Raw genomic sequence first — 20,986 nt, forward strand, 5'->3', positions numbered from 1 at the left:
TGGCCATCAGGGGCGCGCGAGCGGAGGGTTCGAATCCTCCTGCCGTTCGTTCTTCTTTTTTAATGCCCCAAATAAATTCAAAATGCGAATATCCACGTCATATTTAAATGGTCTCACTTCCCAACGCTTTATACCTCTTTACGAACCAGAAAGAGCCGCCATCTCAAGGGAGTAGACCTGGGACGAGGTGTCGGGCGCCCGTTACTAGGCAAAAGTGACAAATCACCGGTTAAACCGGTTATCACTCCTTATTTATAACACCCCCCCCCCCCCCCAACCCAGAACTTTGCGAGGCCCTGCGAGCACGTATACTAGTAAGAAATAAAAAAAGAATGTAAAAAGAAAAGACAAAAACAGAAAATAAAAACAATAAATAAATATTCTAGTAACGGTTTGAGTTTTGTCTGCGCCGAATTGATGTGCAAGATTATGTCCGAAGTTTGCCTTTCTTCACGGTGCGCCCAGTATGAGTGATTTTTGCGTGGCGAGCCCTATTCGTTATTTTTCCGTACATCTGCCCGTTTCTCCCCAGGCAGCGCAAATGAGATAAAGGGGGCAAGGAGAGTGCAGGTTTAGGTACTACACGGATTCATACGAAGTCGGAGAGTTCAGTCAACCGCGATAGGGAAGCGAAACCCAGGAAGAGACGGCTGAAGAAAACTTGGGGAGATCGATCTTAATATGTTGGAAAACTGTTGGTGGGTAGCCGTTGCTATGCTCGCGTGACTAGTCTCGCGTGCTTTACCTTCAAAGTGTGTAGTTGCGACGGGAGGGGAAGAAGAATCAGATTCTATCTGTATTGTCGCCGTCCAAACACCATTTTTCCTGAACCAAGTGTCAAGAAAGAGATTTTCAAGTAAAAGCTAGATGAGAGGGAGCGGATGCACCAAGTCGGCTTCCTACCACCCCATGCAAAGATAGCGACATAGGCCACGGGCGCCCATAGCACAACCGAACCTGCTTGACGCTTTCCTGCTTATCTATTTATTCTTATTTTCTTTTTTGTCCGCTTTACACTCTTTTTTTTTCTTTTCACACCCCCCTGTATATTTCCACCACGCGCTTTATCTTTTACATCGTCAAAGGCTAAGTAAAATAGCCGAAGCCTTTTTTCTTCTTTTAAACCAGAGAACGCTATTTTACACTTTTAATATGTCTCATCCGGTTGCAGTTCAATTTTTAAGGTTTCTTTTAATAACAGGTTTTTTATGTTAAGGTACAAGACACTAAAAAACGGTAACAAGTGGTCCTAAAGCCCTGGTACGTAGTGTAACGGGTATCACTCCTGCGCTGAGGTAGGCAATCGAGTCCTTGCTGGGGATATTTTTTTTCCTTGTGTCAATGTTCACTAAGCCCTAGTGGCCGCGCACTTTTGGAATGAACGTGTACAAAGTTAGCAAGACCGCCATACTATAGATATATATATGGTTCACAAAGTGCCATACTGTCCTTGTGGTATCTGGAACTCAATACTTTGCACTAGTAATCCAATATGGGCGAAACACATCATCATCATCGTACCCAGAGTCTTCGTTCCCTTTGAACAGCGGTCTGGAAACGAGCCTCCTGGTTCTGATTAGAAGTCCAACAATATCGGACTTCCGGTTTAATTGCGCATGCTTAGCTTTAAAACCCATGACTCAACGATCTTCTTGAGGTACGTGATTGGACGAAACATGTGACGGCAATTCCTCTCTTCTCTTAGTTCCTTGCCCCCTGGTGGGGGATAGGGCCGGACATTAATGCTCGCCATCTGTCCCTATTTTTGGCCACAGCTGCTGCTGCAGCCCACGACACACGCGGAAAATTGTGAATAAGGCATTCCTCTGAACTGCTCACTCAAAGAACTGGAGAAAACATTAATACAGATGTGTTGAGTTGAGAATTTCAGAAAGCGAAAGGGATTTACCGATTTCAACTGCCAGGCAGAAATAAAAACAGGATTTAGGACAATTAAAACAACACAGTTACTGCACGTATAGTGCGTTAATTTGAGCCTCGATTTTTCATGCACTGGGATTTACCAAAAATGTCACTGCTGGGACTGGGATTTGAGCAAAAAATAGGCTGGGAAATGGGATTTAGGCAAAATTTTGGCTGGGAAATGGGATTTAGAACCCCCCCCCCCCCCCCTTCAGGACCCTCCGGGAATGTAGCGGGAACCGGGAGAAATTTAGATAATTTTTCGCAACATTTCGAGTAAAAGAGAACGAGTCGGGAAGTTCAAACCCCTCTGTCCTCCTATACCCCGGGGCTTATGCAAAGAAGATGAAAAAGGCCGATCAAAAAGTCGTTCAAAATATAAATAAAATAGACTGTCGAGGAGTCCCTAATTTTCTTTTTTTCAACTATAAGGAGAATGAGAAATAATCAGATCAGCGGAGAGAGCCCGGGGAGAGAAAGTCTTCTGTAAATTAACAAAATCCTCACTCGATCAGTGACGATCACTCGATGTCCTACCTCGAAATCCTGGCTCGAGATCGACGTCCTTGAAGGATTAAGAATATATAGAAATAAACCTTCTTTTTTTGGGATATATTTAGTGTTAACTGGTTTCCTACTGCTAGCAGCCGCTGAAAACAAGTTGGTTTTTCTGTCACCGCAACGAATATCCACAAGTTAAGTACCAACATTCTTAGCCTCAATCGCTGTCTGAGAAAGTTAGCAGTTAAAATTTTCCTTGTTTGTTTGTTTGTTCTTGTTTGTGTTGTTGTTTCTTTTTTTTATGTTTCACAATTCCGCGTTTTAGAATATTCCGTCATTCCGCGTTTTAGGATATTCCGTCATTCCGCGTTTTAGGATTTTCCGTCATTCCGTGTTTTAGGATATTCCGCCATTCCGCTGTGCCGTTCCGTCTCGATTCCGTCATTCCACCGAATAGGGTCACCCGATACCATTATATAAAATTTGTGTCTTTCGTTCATACATTGTTAGTGTTCCATTCTAACTGCACTGGAGCATTTTGCTTTTATATTCTACGTGGCGATGTCTTGTTAAATTAAACTTGATTTCTGTTCGATCGCGCTAAAGGGAATAAAAGAATAAAAGAATAAAGGATCCTGCCGATTGGGTGCCTGCATAAAGCGATACGTCATCAGTTACACCTCATCGCTTAAAACATTTACTTTGCACCCTACCATTATAAGAGAAAATTAAAAAGTAATTTAAATTAAATTCATTCTAAGTAAAAGTCGTCTGTTCTTAGGGATTTTTCAGAGGTAAAAAAATTGGTTTTGAATCCAAAAATCATGAAGAACAAATTAATTTAAGAATTAACTATTTTTTAAGAATGAGAGGTAAAAATGTCAGAGATACAATTAATTCTTTTTAATCTATATGCCATGAACTGTACTAAATTATTTCTGCTGTCATTGTTATATGGCTAAGATATGGAGAGCGACACTCCGGTGACACTCCGGTGAAGCCATAAGCGACACAGAGTGTCACCGGCGGAGTGGGGGATTTTTTTCTTCGGGCGTCCTGGAATACAAATCGGTCAACAGCAAACGCGAAGAAACAAAAACAAGGTACATCCGCCCGAAGACAAAATATACGCTCCGCTGGAAGTTGATGCACCGAACACAGATCGCTAAGGGAGGGAGAGCGGGGCGCAACATTTGAACTGTATTCGTGGTGTTTTACCGTCGAAAGACCTAGAACTGAGGTGCACGCTCGGATTTTTGCACGTTTTAACTTGACGAAGTCCATCTACTTTTTCCTTCTAGCCTTTGCTTCTGTTCTCACATTACCCCAAAATGCAACGCAATACCCTTTTCTTCGTTTGGAGTATTCAAGCATACCGCAACGACGCATCTATCTGGTATATTTCTACCGTCAGTATCTCCTCGCGATTACAGAAGAAATGCTGACTTCAAATGGCGGCAAGATTTCGCGGTTCCTGACTTGACGTCACAGCCGGTCTGGAACCCAGACTCTTTCTGGTCTTGACTCCCGGTCAACTTCTTTGGGCGTGGCCGAAATGGGAACTTTAAAGCTCGGTTTTGCAGCGAAAAAGTGGCGGAATCCAAAAAGTTCTTTTAGAATACTTGTTTATGCATTATAGAGATACGAAAACCACAAAAAACCTGTAGGCTGTAGAGACACTTTAATATCAGGGGCGGATCCGGGGGGGGGATAGGGGGGGGAGACCCCCCCCTTGATCCAACAAAAAAAAAAAAAAAAAAAAAAAAAAAAAAAAAAAAATAAAAACCCTCCTTTGGGGGGGAGGTTTTTTTTTTTTAAAAAAATTTAAAAAATTTTTTTTTTAAAAATATTGCACCGCTATGCCAATGAGAGAGAGCCATGGGGATAATTAGCCATTTCCACGGGACTTATGACCTGCATGCATAATAAAGTACTATGCAAATGACTTTGAATAGTAAGAAGTTTCAACTTACAATAAATCACTTTTCATAATTCTTCTACAAGCTCATCTTTAATGGTGCAAAGATCTGATTGTACTCGAGTCTGATCAACCAATACCAGGGCCGTACCTAGCAGGGGATGGGAGAAGGGGGGGAGTTGCCCCTGCCAGGAAAATTAAATTTCTAACATAGTGTTTGATTTGGCTGGGCTATTTCTTGTAGCTATATTGGAGTTTGCCCCCACAGCGGAGGTAAGTGGAGTTTGCCCCGCAGGCAAAAAATCCTAGGTACGGCCTTGAATACCTTCAATTTATTTTTCCAACATCAGGTCAAGATGTCTTCTAGTTCTCAATACAGACAGTGTCAGAAAGATGCATTTACAAGTCTCTTATATTGATAGACGTGTACTCTCTGGGTTCTATTACATATCTCCAAATATGATTTGTTCTCTCATTAGTTACTATTTAAACAATAGAATGTTTGCTGTTAACAGGGCCTATGGGCTGACAAATGACGATGAAAATTTTATGTTCTAGAAAACAATTAGCCAAAGAACAAAGTTCAAGGGCTTATATGCTAGTTTTTTAGAACATAATTTCCAAGGGCAACTATCAGCCCACAGGCCCAAGACATAAACACCCTATTATCTTTCTTGTTGACCACTAAATGCCTAAAACTGAAAACAACATATTAATAAATCTTTATTGAAATTTCTACCACTATGCATGCTCAGAGCTTGAGTGTTTTACAAGATATCCTAATTTATTTATATGTGAACAAATAATTATTTTGCATCTCAATTGTTGACTTGAAAATACGTGCAAAACACAAAACCTTAAACAGCTTTAATGTTGGTTTGCTTCATTTTGCACGTTTTTCAATCGAAAACTGAAATTAACATAGGAAAGTAAATGCTTGCTATTAAATAAAACAATGTATATGGCACTATTTTAACAATAGAGTGTTTCTGTCGAGGAACTATCGGCTGATAGTTGCCCCGCGGAAATTTGATGTTCTTAAAACAAATATTAGCCCGAGAAGCGAAGCTTCGAGGGCTAATATGCTAGTTTTAAGAACATCAAATTTCCAGGGGGCAACTATCAGACCGATAGTTCCGAGACAGAAACACTCTATTGTCTTTATTGTTCACCACTAAATTTTCTTCCACGCACACACACAAAAACGAGCATCGTGAATTATTTTTACTTTTCAGGATAAAAAACTCAATTGAAAGCCGAAATTTAACAAACGAAACAAAACCAGAAGAGAAACCCACTAAATGCAGTGAAGTGGTTGGGTTTTTTTGTCTGCAGGCAGCTTGTTTACAAAAAACAGTCATGGGCGGGCACTATCGATCCGGGCATTTTTCACAGGAGGGCACTATGGGCTGATAGTGCCCTCCGGCGGACGGGCACTATCGCGTCACGTGTTCAATTTAAACCAATCAGAATCGGAGAAAATTTAGTGGTGAACTATAATGCCTGATAGTGGCCCTCTGTAGACAAACACTTCCACTTCATATGGTCAATTTAGGCCAATCATAATCACAAAAAATTTAGTCATGAACTATAATAAGTAATTTGACAGCCTATTTTGTGTGCATGTTGCATTAACAAAGGAAGATAATTTATTCTTGATTATTGGCTTCAAAATACCTATAACAACTGGAGGTGACTGACTGCTATTCTTCATAGTGTCAGCTAAACAATAAGACCACTTGCATTCATTTTCTATGACCATAAGTCAACGTATCTCCACAGCATTCACTATTATTACTCCTAGAATAATAATTATTGTCAAGTAAAGGTACAAAAAATGTCAGCAAACAAGGAATACCTGCTTGCAAACTAAATTATTTTGTAGTAAACAAGGTTGGTTCTTCTTGTTCAAGTATGATTGCTGACAAACTACTTGCTGTTTACATTCACTGTGCAGTACCTTATCACATAATTCATTGTTCCTCATCTATGGAAACTTTCTTTCTATACTCTTGTTTGCTGGTGATAATCTTATTACACCTTCAGTTTACACACAACTAATGATGATCTGTTCTGTGTATTTCTCCAAGACTTGAGTTATTGTCCTTTGAATTAGAATCTTCATGATAGCCAAGTTTTCCAAAGTCCTCCTTTGCCATGAGCTGTCTGTCAAATCAACAATGTTTCTAAGTACTGATGCAGCTGACTGACCATATTTCCTCAACTAACTGCCTGGGCGCTTGTTTAAAACATTTTAAACAAAAGATGGGGTGCTTATACACTAAGGGGGGTGTTTATTAAGATTTTCTTTCAACCAACTGCAACTTAAGAGAATAGTCTAGTTGTGCCTGGGAAGTTTATGGCATTTATAAAGAGCATGGTAAATACACAAAAATTAACAGAACAGATAAAATTAATGCACAAAAAAGAACTGTGAGGCTCACATTGAGAAATAACTGGAAGTGACTTAATGTCTCCTACATGTATATTGATGGCAGTGTAGTTGAAGCTTAAAACATTATAAATCAAGTGACAATAATAGAAACAGGTATTTATTGGGGAGGGGGCGCTTATTCGAGGGGGGGGGGGCACTTACCACATAAAATAGATTGAGCACTGTGGCGCTCTTTAATTTTTTGATGTTATGGTTGCCATGCTTATTCAGGGCTTATTTGAGGCTTATTTGGGTAGTGCTCTTTAAAAAAATCATAACATTTGTAACATTAATTATAACAAGAGAGAGAGAGAGCAATGAGATGTAGCCATTTTGAAATAAAAAATATAATTGTAATTCAGAATAAATTTCTGAGGCTGGTTTAGAATGAGTTGTACTGTATTTGTTTTTGCTTTAGTTTGACTTGAGTTAGAAACCATTTTTTTTCTATTTCAAGCAGATCCTGAGATCATATTGTTTTTTTTTTTTTCACTCTCAATGAGCATTGAAATCAGTGGGTGTGAAAATTTACTACCGGTAATATATTTGCATGCTAAAAAAGTATTTTGTTGAGAAAAACAATCTTTATAGCACTTTTAGCATGATTTTCTTTTATCCTTGGGTATGGGTATCCGATAGTGCAGGTAATCTGCTGATTCTCTTTCCCCCTTTTGGCTAAAATCAACCGGTGCGGGTAATCTGCCGTGTGGGTGCCCTGTGGCACATAATCGGTAGAATTGTTGTGAGACTGTCAATGCTTATCAAGCTCAGTGGATTTTCAACTTGACAAATGGTTGGATTTTGATCTCATTTCACTTAAGAACAGAATATTTTACAAAATGCCCTCATCAAAGAAGCAAATAATGCTATCAGCAAACAACCAGCAAACAAAACATACACATCTAATAATCAATACAATAAGCAAACAAATAACATTAAGCAGATAAAGAAACTCATCAGCTGATTGGGACAGTCAAGACAGAATCCGCCAGTACTTTGAGTATTAATTGGACAAAATTATTATGTACCAAAATTTATTTATATCTTATTGCAAAGTTCTGTGTTACTATTTCATATATCTTATCAAAAGAAACCATTTCTAACACCAAACATTGAAAACAAATTTCGAAGTTCCACTGAATCACTAAAATAGGCCTCAAAGTTAACTAAATTATGAGAAATAACTAAGCCGATGGTTAAACTGGAGTCAAACACTGGAAGCAGTTAAGAATTGTAGTTATATTTTGCATCATCGACTAAACCAAGTGGTTTGATGACCGACGCTGGCAATCGAGTAACTCAAAACTTGGAGTTGAAAGTGCATTTTCTGTTAATTGACTCAGCACTCTGGGCAAATATCTTTCCCTGTTGAGGAGCATGTGGATAGTTCTGAAGGGCTGCAGAAGCCTAGAAGTGAGTGAAGTCAAATCATATGTTTCTTTGAAAGATCAGCCGCTTCGGTAGTTCTTTCGCAGACGATTTTTGAATGCGTAGCGGGCTTTGTAACACTCATTCAATTTAATTGGGACTCGTTCATTATAATTGGGACTAATTGGTGTTAGCTGTTATTTCCTGTTATCAGGTATTAGAGCCAATCAGGGTCAGGTTTATCTTTGGCTAAAAGTTGACCTAATGTTATCTGCTAACAAAGCCATTATATCCAATAACAAGCTTGTTATTGAATAACAAGTTAACAGGCTATAATACCTCAGTTTTCGTCGGCTAATGTTAGACATTTTAGCCAATGAAGTTCTTAGGAGCAAAAACCAAAATTCCTGTTTGCTAAGAAAAGACTGGAACACATGCATTCACATACCTTGAATTAACTAAAACACACGTCATTCGAATTTCGTTTCAGACTTAAATGGTTTTCTCGTTAAGTTCATTAAGATCAGATGATAAAAAGTGAAATTTTTATCGAATTTGTTGTAAGGCCCGTGCTACTGAACCAAAAACTTGAATGTTATGTGAATGTTCTGTAAACCTTCTTTGCTATAAAAACACAATTCATTACAAATAGTTTTAATATCTTCAGTGAGTTGGTAATACAATTTGCTTTGTTTCATCAAAGCACTCTATAACAGAGAGTTTCAGTTTGCGAACAAAAAAAGTTGAAATCGTTATAAAAGACCGCCAAAGACCGCCGCCGGAAATAGCAGTTCTCAAATGGCAACTGTTGACATTCCACTGCTTTCCAGCAGGCAATGACTTGTCATGTCAGACGTTCAGTTGCTTCTTTCTTGTCCCAAACTGACTTTAGGAAACTAGTCACATTGTTTCACTCCACTATGAATAAAAGGATTTCATCTGTTCATAAAATAATAGAGAGGACATTCAATTAGAGTCTTGATCAAGAGTACTTCGCCGTTATTTCTATGCCCGCATCGCGCGCAAAATAACGGCTCAACAAAGCCACACCGTGACAATGCTAGCACATTTTGTTTGCTTATCGTTTGAAAGTTGATAGATATTACCCACACACGGCGAAAAATTCATCACATAATACGCATAAGCGTCGCTTTCATAAAAATTACGGTATTAGGTGAAACAGTATTTTATTTCTCAAAATTTATGTGATGATCGCGTTAGACACCCAAGTGTTTTTGCTTCGGTCTATTGACCTTTGCTGACTGATACTGCAGGTCACCAAAGTCGTCTCACATTTGTATAATCGAAAAAATGTCGATGGAATAGTGGTCAATGGTTTTGAATAAATTGTAAAATACATCGCCTTGATTTCAAAACTGGAGTTAATCCTTCATCGGTTCCAATAAAATAGACGCGATTCTTTGAAGTTTTACTACAAGGGTCTATAAGATTTTAGAAAGATGCAACTTTGGCAACCGCAGAATATGTTGGTTATTAGTCTAAAACTTTAGAATGGCTTTCTAAGCGCTATCCTATTTCTTTATGCAAACACCAAAACGAATACTTAAGAGTTTAGATATTAAAACGGCGGAAGTCACGAACGCGGCAAACACAGTATAGTTATTTAATTTACTTCATTCATCTATTTTGGCGCCAAAGTGTGGAATTTATACCGCCAAAATGGTTGCAAAAATGTTATTGAGATTTTACGGCCACTAGTAAGCGCATTTTAGTGTGCACGCCAAAATGTTTTCGAAATGGCAGTAAAGAGTAACAATCAGAACTAACCGGGATTAAGCTCACCTTAGAAAGAAAGCCCACTTTCATTTTCATTTGTTCACCATATGTTCGTCGTGTTTTACCATCTAGCTCCCTATACAAGCCCTGTCAGACCTTTATAACAAGGAGACGTGACTGATTTTGCTGCCCGTTTCAAGCAAAACAGCTCGAGCATTAAAAACTACATTACAGATCAGAGCCCATAACATAACAGAGGCTCGGCGATCGTCACCGTAGGCGTACGTCACTGAATAGAACACGTGTAAGACAACTGATATCCCAGGGGGTTGGTGTGCGTACACAGAACTTGAAACGAACTTTTCATTTGCGTGACCATTTATTAAACGCAATATAGACTTTTTTATAGACTAGATGGCGGTATGTTGTTTTCATCCATCAACTAATTATAAACTGCAACATACACTAATTACAATTTTAAGACTCTTGATATAATTATAACGTCTGTTCTACAATGTATGTTGCAGATGTATGTTGTGTATGTATGTATGTTACAATGTTACAATGTATGTTGCTGGGCAGCGTTTAGGTGTCTGTAGTTAGGTACACTTGGAAATACAAATGACTCAAAGGTTATGGCCCAAGCTTGCTAGACTTTTGTGCATGTCATGCATCATGCATGCATTACCATGGCATGACAGAAGCAGCTTGTAATTTTGATTTTCAACTTGTAATCAGTGTTGTTCTTTCTTTCGTCTTTTCTCTGTCAGGAAAAAATGTTATTGGTTCCAACCTCGCACGTTCATAAATTAAAGGTTGCGTTAGACTTTACCAAAAACTCTATTTCAGCTAATCTATTTGGCTAGCAAATTCTTAGAAAAAAAAAAAACTATCAAAATATTATTGCGCTTGCCGTAAGTTGCACAAGCAGGTACAAGCATGAAATGTTAAACCACTTAATATAGTTCCTGAAGTAGCGCCTGTCATTGCTTGAATCAACCATTGTTATCAGAGGCATCAGACATTGTTATCAGAGGCATCATTCCTGCAGACGTTTTGGAGAAATCTACTTGTTGGTCGTTTTTCTTCTTTTCCTTTGAACAGTTTCTCCGTTTTTTCTTTTTTCCTGCACTATGACCTGTAAGTAAAAGCATGGAAAACGTAAGGAAGTGAAATACAAAACTACTGACTCGTTGCGAAATGCAGTCATACTAGTACAGGTGACTCCCGATAACTCGAAACCTCGCGCTAACTCGAACCGACATTAATTTCTCAAGGATTTCTTTCATACATTTACTGTAATTTTACCGTCAGTAACTCGAACCCTCGATAGATTGAACCTCCCGCTAACTCGAACCAATCTTTATTTCCCTTCAGGTCACTTTCTATACAATTTTACCCTCGATAACTCGAACCACGTTTGCAAGATGTGATAAGACAAAAATATAGTACTGTAGTCTTAAACATTAAATTTATTTTGGGGCAGACAAGTGTTCTTTCTTTTCGCGTTACAGAAAATGTGTCAGTGCAGTTCAGGGCCGTTCAGGTTTTAAAATGAAGCTTTGCCTCCTTCTTTAAAAATAATGTCAATAATTTTGTGTGTGTATCATTTGTTCTCAACTCCCAGTAACTCGAACTCCCGATAACTCGAACATCTTCACATAACGTTTGTGTTATATTGAGATTTTGGTTAATAACATTTTATACACAGCTTACATCAGGGAAGTGATTCGCCTTTTGTAGGAGATTTTCCAGGGTTTCTTCCCGCTGCTGTTGGTCAGGATCAGTTTCAGACGGTGCCTTAACCGGACGGTGATTTTTTAGTTTGTCCAACTGCCACTCTGACCGTTTCTCCTTTGCCAGCATGTCCGCAGAGGCAGTTGCCCATTTCGCACGGAACGCCTTCTCCTTATTAACAAATGACGACCACCACATTTGGTCTTCGTTAGTCAGCCGTGAACACTTCTTAACGGACTCTTGGAGATCTTTGATGTCCATCAGCTTCTTGGTTTCGGGCCTAACAAGGACGGGAATTCCCCTTGGTTTGCCGTTGAGCATATGTAGGCTAGGACCATCCGGCAGCCAAGTCTTGTCGTTCGCCCACTTCTTGTACCTCATAGTGACTTGGCCATCCCTCTTAAAAAATTTGTACGCGTGGGGGTACACATGGCGTTTGACGCTGTTGAGGTATGGCTCGAGCCAGGCCTTGATATCGAAAACGTACTTTAACACATGGACGTCTGGAGCAGGGGTATGGGCCTTGTGGATGTTTCTGACTAATGCCGGCAACGTCATCGAATCCTTCTTGTGTAGTCGTCTTGAAATTCTACTAAAAAACTGAAGTTAAAAAGAGAAGAAGATACTTGGTCAGACACGTTTCACCATAGGTACTTTGAAACTCTCTGAATACGTAATAGCATTGAGTATTTCGGTGTCTATTTGGTTGAGAAACGTAGAGGGACCTTTCTGTGTTCGTTTGCGGAATTTTTTGACCAAGTACACGATGTGTATAGCGAAATTAAACTTGACGTGATTCACATTCAATACCTGGTCCACATCTTCGTGCGTGTGTCCAACCATAAGAAATGATAAACGAACCTGCCAAGATGAAAAGACAACAAAAAAAGAAAAGAAAAGATAGTTAAAAGACTCAGCACAGGAAATAATGCTAGGAATCGAAAACGACATAATTTGGAACGATGACTGTTTACTGCTTGTAATCAAAGATAATGGTCGACCTACCTCCTTAAAAATGCCTTTCTCTACAAGAAGTGAACAGAAACCGAGAATGTATCGATTCTTGCACTCCCTGTAACAGTTGTCCATTTGCAGGAAAAGGTACGGAGGCAAGCGTCCTTCCTAAAGAAGAGACAAAGACTTTATCTATGGTATGATGCTGCAATATCCCCAATTTCTCAGTACTTGTGTGCCGAGTTTTAATCTTTGTCCAAAAAATGGTGCACGCTCATAAGCATAAAGTAATCTAAACATGTTTCAATACCTCGGAGAGCTCCACAAAAATCTGTAGTAGGACATTCAGCGTAAGGTTGGAATCATGTGGCCATCTCATTAGATCGATGTAGCTGAAGATCCTGCCGTGTCCGTGCGAAATTGCTCCGGTTACATGAGTTCTTAAAAAGTGGTATGTTTCATCCTAAAGCACGAAGAAACATGGACAAAAGAAGGATGAATATAGATTTGATAATAAAATCAATTAGTCATACAGTCCTTTTTAATGGGAGGAAACATTTTGGAATGAAAACATGAAAACTGCGAATAAATGTTATTTCCATTTCGCTGACAAAGCAACATACTTGATTTTGAACACCTTGTTTTGCAGAAACAGCTCTAGACTGAATAATTAAATTGTTCTCATAACAATTTTAACAAATCCTTAAAACAAATAGTGTACGAATATTTCATTGCTTACCTTGGAAAGGCAATTTGCGTGTGGAAGATTTGTTTTTGACTGATCCATGCCGTCAATTATTAAGGATAAATACTGGTCTGGATTGAGTTCTGCTTTTAAACAGTTGGCGTAATACGCTCTCCTTTCAGCCCTTAAACGAGATAACCTTGGCATTAGTTCGATCCCTAACCAGATTTAATAATAAATAAAGCAGCTCAAATATTTCATGATCATGACCTACATTTGTTGTTCATTGTGTATTTTTCTTTTGTACGCGAGAGACCTCCTCTTGTCTTTGTTGTTTGTTCCTTGAAGACATAACTTCAAGGCCACGCAAACCCCGCATTTGGTGAACTTGTTTTCCTATGTAAAGATAGTCGGTATAAAAACAGAAAAAATGGTAGCCTTCAGTTTTGATGGGCCTGTCATAATTTTACATTGTAATCGATTTGAGAATTACATGAGTTTATACAAGTCCACGTGGTAAGGTACAACGTGTGAAACAAATAGGAAATTAAAGAAGACACACAGAGAGAAACTTAGTTGAAACTGAATGTTTTTTAAGTTGATGTATACCACAGTTTAGGTGACATTTTTAACTTGGAAAATGGCAAAGCCATTTTTCGGGTTGTAGTGTTTTGAAACAGATTCACTCCTGCGTCCCCCTTAAGCTTTTTGACCCCGTAAGCTTTTTAACCGCATGTGGTTTACAGTAAATAAATGACCTTTTGTTATTGTAGGTCAGCGATACTTCTTATTCAACTTTCATCCATACCTTAGGAATGATGACATTTCGGAACCTTTTTTTCCACATTCGGGAGAAGGTTGCCCAGGATACTGTGCGCACGCCAGCACTCTTCAAATCATCTCTATAGGTTAGGTAAACCTCTCGTTTGGTAAGGCACGTTGGAAGACAGTACTTGTCTTCGTTTGGTATTCGATCTGCACAGCTTGCAATGTAATCTTTTGAAAAAAATAAGCAAATAATTTAAGCCGTAGGCTAAGGTTCAAACAGGTGGTTATTTAAGTTCGACGTTTTCGGCGCTTGAATGCAAAGACGTTGGTGCCGTTTCTATTGAATAAGTTTATTATGATCATTGAACAATCCAAAATATATCTTTGTATGTACTAAGAACCATACAGTTACCAACCATTAAACCAAGATTCAGCCTTAAGAGTGCTCGGCTTTGTCATATTCCTCCCCTTTCTGGCTCCCTCTGGCGAATAACGACCATCGCGTTCGAATTCTTTCTGTAGGCGGTAAAACCTATACGCAGAGAAACACCTTATTTCCAGCATGTCCCCTCTAGTCTGCAGCATTACTTAATCTACATCATTATAAATTTGTAACACAATTTTACATGTTAAAAAACATTTTGTACTATAATTCATGACAGCGAAAACATAAACGGAAACGGATTTAACTAAAAATACACAAAAATACACAAGCTACTGTAACTTACGTAGTTCGTGAAATACTGTGAGCAGCCAGCCAAGCTTTTCTGCATACCTCCTTCCCATTTGCCCGAAAAGTATAATGCCTTTTTCCTTAAAAATTCAAGAAACAAATTTATAAATCTTATTAATAGCGACAATACAAAAATACCAGCCGAGGACATGTTTATTTCAAGTCCAACTCTAGTTAAGGCCCAGCCGGTGAGGTGTCTAGCCGGGAAAGTAAGTAGGAATAACACTCATATATCAATTTGCTCCGTTGTTTCGAGTTAAGACATTCAAAAAGAAAAAAGAAAGCAGCGAAATTACCTTGGTGGTGATAGGCAGATAACGTAAAGAAACTCATAATGAATGATCTTTGTTCTTCTTCTGAAAGCGCGCGATAAGTTTTCCTGCACTTCAAGACATCGCCTTTATTTAAGATTTTCATTGTGCACCTCTTTTTGCAGCATTTTGTGTTGATTACTTTGTCTACTCCGACAGCAGATAATGCTTTTTCTTTCCTCACTGAAGTACGAGCTGAAGACTGCTTTTCCTTCTGCAACGGAAAACAAGAAATTGATCATAACGACCGGTCAAAATAGGCGCGCAGGAAAGTTTGGATACGCGTGGCTCATCAAACTTGGCCGGTGACAAAGAAATAATCATGGGAGCATGTTCAAAAAAAAGGGACAAATAAAAGGCATATTCAGAAAAAAATCGGTACCTGGTTTAGAGTGCTTTTTCTTTTTCTTGAAGTGTTCACAATCGCACGCCGGGATCCCATCGTATCTTGTTCATTCTCTCTTTCATTTGCCGGAACCAGCTCTTCCACTAGGGCAGGCTCGTTTACAGGGGATTGCAACGAAAGCTGGATACATGCACACAGCAAAACCCCAAGGAACGCCATGTTACTTGTAACAATCAATTCCGATCAAACTATCGTCGTTGATACGAATGTTCGTATTTAGGTTTGAAAGGATGTCGTTGCTGCTCCGCTTTTTATAGATATTTTCCCGCCTCATTTATAATTGCATATGAAATGCGCGCCCTTTTAGCTTAACCAATGATTGGTTAAGCTAAAAGGGCGCGCATTCCATATCAAACTGTTTTGATTGAATCAAAACAGTTTGATATGGAAATAATTTTTAGGGCAAATCGATGAAGATAGATTTAATAGTGGAAAAATACCTCGAAATGTTTGAAGTGGGGCATTTCTTTAATTGGGATACAACGATGACACAGATTTAAAGAGAAATTCATATTAACTGTTTTGAAAAAAGGCTAAGAGTCGTGTGACACTTGGACCAAACGTTGCTTAAGATCACCGGAAACCTAAGTGGTTCGTACCAATAGTTATCTTCGTGACGTGAACATGCACTTGTCAGATTTTTTCACAAAATTTGGACACGTTCTTTTGTGATCGATGTTTTTGAAGTTTATTTTCATTTCTGCTTTGTTTTTCTTTACTAAAACGCGCAAATTATGTTTGTTTCAAGACTGTCCAGAATGGACATTCTATTCTATTCATGACGCTTATGCAAGTGTTAAAAGCGTGTACGCAAAGAGTCACGGCATATATTTTCGTGCTGCTTCCGATCGGCTTGATGATAAAGTACATCGTACTTGTGAGCACGAACACGATTAAATTTAGCGAGTACTAAGATTTGACCCAAAACTTTATTCAGGCATGAATGTTCGCGAAGTACCTTATAATGAACAAAGTGGCGAAGCAGCTGAAACAATCCGCGGAAACACTAGACCAGAAATGCCTCAACATTCTACTCCAGTGGTACCGACCGATCAACCAGCGCTGCCTCAGCAGCAGCAAACTTCGATTGCGACTGCCAGATCAATCCCCCTGAACACAGTTAATCCTCCTCAGGGGTACGTAATGCCGCCAAATTCGCAGGAACAGGTCTTTCCATTCCATTATGGTGTGCCGCCATACGCGCTTATGACATTCCCGGCCCACCAGCTGCACTACTCTCCGAGCCTGAGGCAGATAGCACCGAAGCCTCAAGGGGACATAAGCCAAACGCCTGCTGGAAGGATTTCCAGCCGACCGCCGGATTTCATAGATACGGTGAAAAAAATTAGAAAGCAATTGTACGCCCGTTGCGGAATTGATGAATTGCAAGAACCACCTGAGGGAGAAGTGTATTCGAAGTGGAGGAAGTCAGTTATGGAAGAATGGAAACCAGTAAGTTTTCTACATAACTAAGACTCCTGAGATATCGTTACTTAAAACTTTGCCAATATTCATCTCAGTTAGCTGTGCGTGATACTTCGAAATGGCATAGTGTGATGTCTAAACTACCTCTGAAACATCACGACTGAACTACATCCCAGTGAAATGATTGTTGGTGTACGTTTTTACCCTCAGAAGTTATCTTGCTAATGCCCTTTGTAATTTTTTTCCGCAGCATAATATGGGTCACTACTTGATGGTTGCCAGATTGTCAAACAGATGCTTCCGACTTGTTATAGAGATTCCAGAGTGCCTGAACGTACGGGTAACTCAGAGCGATTTTATTGACTTGTACGGAAAAAGTGAGGAGCAACAGTACAAGCTACTTTGTGACTTATTAAACGGACAAACTTCCTTCCAAGATCTTAAACGACGTAGAGTGAGTTTTTATAGTTATTCACATGATAGAACTTTTGATTTGTTTTACACTGTCAAAGTGGACTAATTTGATTTAATCTTCCCATAGCGTGCAAAGGATGCTCCACAAAAAACATCTGGCGCCGGAAATACCAAAGAGGCAAGTACCGCGCTAGCAGCAGTTCGTGATATATAAAAATTACATCTGACTTTAGCCGCACATGTCTGACTCTGTGCATTGTCTCCTTGTCTGAATGAATTCGTTGACTTGTTCAACTTTTGCATGAAACTTCGTGGGATTACGATGTTTACCTACATATTAATTTGACTTTTTAGGCCACGCGCAAATTAACCGGCCGACTCACGCTCAAGGCGTCAAATACGTATTTGTCTTTCCAGCTTAAAATCAATCCACGGAATAGCGTCTAGTTAATAAAAATCTCATATTTGAATTTATTTATTATTAAGCTAACCTATTATCGTTCGCTTTAGCTGGAGGAGGAAATTGCAAGGTTAAAGAGCCAAAATATGGATCTGCGTTCAAAATTGGAGGAGGTACAAATATATAAGTTTTTGATTGTCATTACTCATTGTGTGCTGATAATTCGATTGTAAAAAGTGAGCACAACTTTCATTCATTACGAGCCATCTTATCAATTACATGCTACGCACCTATGCCAGTGCATAGGTGAATGCTGACATGCAAACCGTAACACAGGCTAAACACACATTATGCGCGTGTGTGTTTTCTGATCTTATTTCTGTTTCAATATCTTCTTTGTTCCCGTTGGGATCAGTTTACCGTATTTTGTTTTCTAACATGTTAACAGAGGCACCAACCAACTACCTGAGTTGATTTCTTTTTCTTGGCAGGCCACTGAAGAGCGAAATGAACAGAGGAGGAGAGCAGGGAATTTGCAGAGAAGATTAAATATACTTGAAAAAGAAAATGAAGAGGTAGGTTTGGCTGCAATTTTATACACACTGCTTGTTCCTGTTTGCCTAATGAAATATAGTGCTTTTACCTCTTCCTCCAACAGGAATTGGAACAGTACCGACGCGACGTCGATCTGCTTTTAGAAGAAAAACATGACCTGGGAGAGAGTTTCCTCAGCCACCAGAGTAGCTTGAGTGATACATACTCAGACACAGAGGAGCCACCAAATATGGTAATTTACACGAGTCCTTAATGAATTTCACGCACAGCACTGAAGACACGCACTACAGCCATGTGACCTCTTTTGTGCAGGGAGATGCCTTATAGTATGGCTTGTACATCACACACCTTCATTGGTAGTTGTCTCATTGTTTTATTTTATGGCAGTCATAAATGAGAATTTCTATAGACATGCGAATTAAGATAGCCAGCTTAGAAGGTAGTTTCAGTTCGTAAACAAATTTAGTTGGAAAGAATCATTCCACTTTTTAACGTATCAGTCTAATAATTACAACATCATCTCTACAGCCTTTATTCTCAGACATGGAACAGAACAATGGTTCTGAGATGGGCAGTGAGGCTGGTTTCGAGATGGGTAGTGACTCAGACTCGGAGGGCAGTGAAGACCGAATTCCTCTCGCACAAGTCAAGGTAACTATTGCCCTCCTAACCAAAAACCATAGTTAGCATAAATGGAAAAATTATTAATTGATTATTTCTTTGCTATCCCGGCAACGTTTACTTGCAGAAAAATATGTCAACTGTAACTACAAGTACACCCAAGGTGAGTGCCTTGCCTTCATGCCTTTCTCAGGTTAACCAATAGATACGTGTTTCTATATATTTTGCTATATTTAGAACATTTTAAAATCGAACACTGTCATCTTTTTAAGCTTTTTTTCAATGGATCGTGTGTTTCTGAGACTGCGGTTGAAAACAATGTTGGATAGTCTACATACTAAAGGCAATAACAATTTTGTAAATTAACAGTGGTGGCACCAAAACCTAATGCAATGCAATATTTGCCTTTTGTAGGTTAAAAACTCTGCGCGAAGAAAAGCACAAGATGACGAAACTGACTCGAGCACGTCTTCCAGTGAACTGGTAATACAGTCTCACAAGTCTTGTGAAAGCCAAACCTGCACTTGAAAAAAATTTAATTATTTAAAAAAAGGCGCGTGGAAATCTTGAATTGATTTTGTTTTTCTCAAAGAATTCTGAGACTTCTGATTCAGAAAGGAGTACACCCCAGAGACCAACTGAAACAGAAAGGCTCAGAATGGAAGCTAAAGGCATAAAAAAGAAGGTAATAATGAGGAATTAAGAAGGTGCTAATACAATAATTAATTCTTTGACCTTTTATCATCCCTAAACAAAATTAGTTTGTTCATTGGGAGTGTTTTGGATAGTCTTTACTCATATATAATATCAGTAATTTTTTAGTTTTATTTACTTTCAGTTTTAACTGCAATACAGTACGAGACCAAACAGAAATATGTAATTCACATACCGGTATGTTTCAGACGTTCATTCGTGCCGCAATAACAATACACAATGAGCAACGGCCGGCGTGTGCGGTTTCTATGCTACATACATGAATCCAAACGATGGCTGAAGCAGCTGAAGGACAAGCTATCGTGAACAAATCCATGACTGTTACAGAACAAATTAGAATGTTTGCAACGAAGTGCAGTCATAAATATTCGGACAATAACTTATTTCTATTGCTTTCCAGCTTATGAAAGACAAAACATCACGTCCGGAGGGAGAGCCGATTAGTTCAAAGGTATATTAAACTCGAAATAACTCAACCGCTTAGAGTTGACTGCTTTCTAGAATTGTTTTAAAAGCTGACAGTTTGCCGTACCAGTTTTCCCACACGCAGTTCTCTTTTTGTTGCAGTCAAATGATCCACAAACTACAGCGGCCCAAAAAAGAAAAAGAGGTAACAATGAGACTTTATAGTCTTCAATGTCATGAAATGTGTTGCAGTGTTGCGGTTCGATTTGTGTACCAACCTTGTGTGCTGTTTTTTGATCTGACTGAATTCTTATCTTTTCAGTCCCAGAAAGTAAAACTGTATTGTCACAGCCTTTCCATGACGAATGGGTAGGTACTTTTATAATAATGCTCTTTTGCTATTGGTTTCTGATGAAAAGCCACGAAATATGGAGATTCTGAGCTGGCGCGCAACCTCAATCAACATTGCAATGTTTACAATACAAAGGCACAATTGGAGTAAGTGAAAATCAGGCGCACAGTTGCCTTCTCTTTCACCCGCCCTTTTTTTATTGCTGCGTTTGGTTTGTCTATTCCTTAAAAAATATCCTGTATCCCAAGATTTTGATCCTCAATCTGTATGTATTTTCTACTGATCATACATAAATGTAAACTACAAAAAATATCTGTCAACGTAAGGCTATTTTTCTCTTCTAGGATTATGACATCAAACAGCTAGATGTTGACGAGTGGGTGGCTGTTGCCTATGAACAAGACTTGTACTTCTTTGGAAAAATAGAAAAGAAATCTAAAAAAAAGGTGTCTGTAACGTTTTTGACAAAGGGTGATGATGGCGTATTTTACTGGCCTCAGAAGAAAGACAGAGCTCAAATAGAGCCAAAATTTATTTTTTGTCGTAACTTGGAAGTCACGAAAGACCCTTCAAAAGAATTTTACCATGTAAAAAATTTTGAGGATCTTCAAAATAAGTTTGAAGC

At 38.9% G+C, this 20,986-nt stretch overlaps 2 protein-coding genes across 3 annotated transcripts in view; both read right to left on the bottom strand.

Annotated features, from left to right (window-relative positions):
- Positions 1-4,407: 4,407 nt before the first annotated feature.
- Positions 4,408-20,986, bottom strand: part of LOC144633098 (cytochrome c oxidase assembly protein COX19-like) — a 35,645-nt gene continuing 19,066 nt past the window's right edge. Inside the window, exon 3 of the mRNA XM_078491886.1 lies at positions 4,408-6,508. Within this exon, the coding sequence (XP_078348012.1) occupies positions 6,400-6,508 (109 nt within the window). The 3' untranslated portion in view covers positions 4,408-6,399. The remainder of the gene's footprint in view (positions 6,509-20,986) is intronic.
- LOC144631526 (uncharacterized) lies at positions 10,922-15,596 on the bottom strand. Of its 2 annotated transcripts, XM_078489969.1 has the most exons (11): positions 15,055-15,596; positions 14,754-14,838; positions 14,442-14,557; positions 14,066-14,253; positions 13,532-13,653; positions 13,312-13,441; positions 12,883-13,035; positions 12,624-12,740; positions 12,429-12,479; positions 11,598-12,218; positions 10,922-11,019 (listed from the first exon to the last, which is right to left on the bottom strand). In XM_078489969.1, the coding sequence occupies exons 1-11, from the start codon at positions 15,173-15,175 to the stop codon at positions 10,948-10,950; spliced, it is 1,776 nt and encodes a 591-aa protein (XP_078346095.1). In that variant the 5' UTR covers positions 15,176-15,596; the 3' UTR covers positions 10,922-10,947. The 2 variants fall into 2 exon arrangements, with proteins under 2 accessions (XP_078346095.1, XP_078346094.1); XM_078489968.1 differs by having other exon boundaries at positions 12,429-12,740.

This window comes from Oculina patagonica, chromosome 12 (genome assembly GCF_052425735.1).
Source record: "Oculina patagonica isolate OP01 chromosome 12, crgOcupat, whole genome shotgun sequence".
Taxonomy (NCBI): Eukaryota; Metazoa; Cnidaria; class Anthozoa; order Scleractinia; family Oculinidae; genus Oculina; species Oculina patagonica.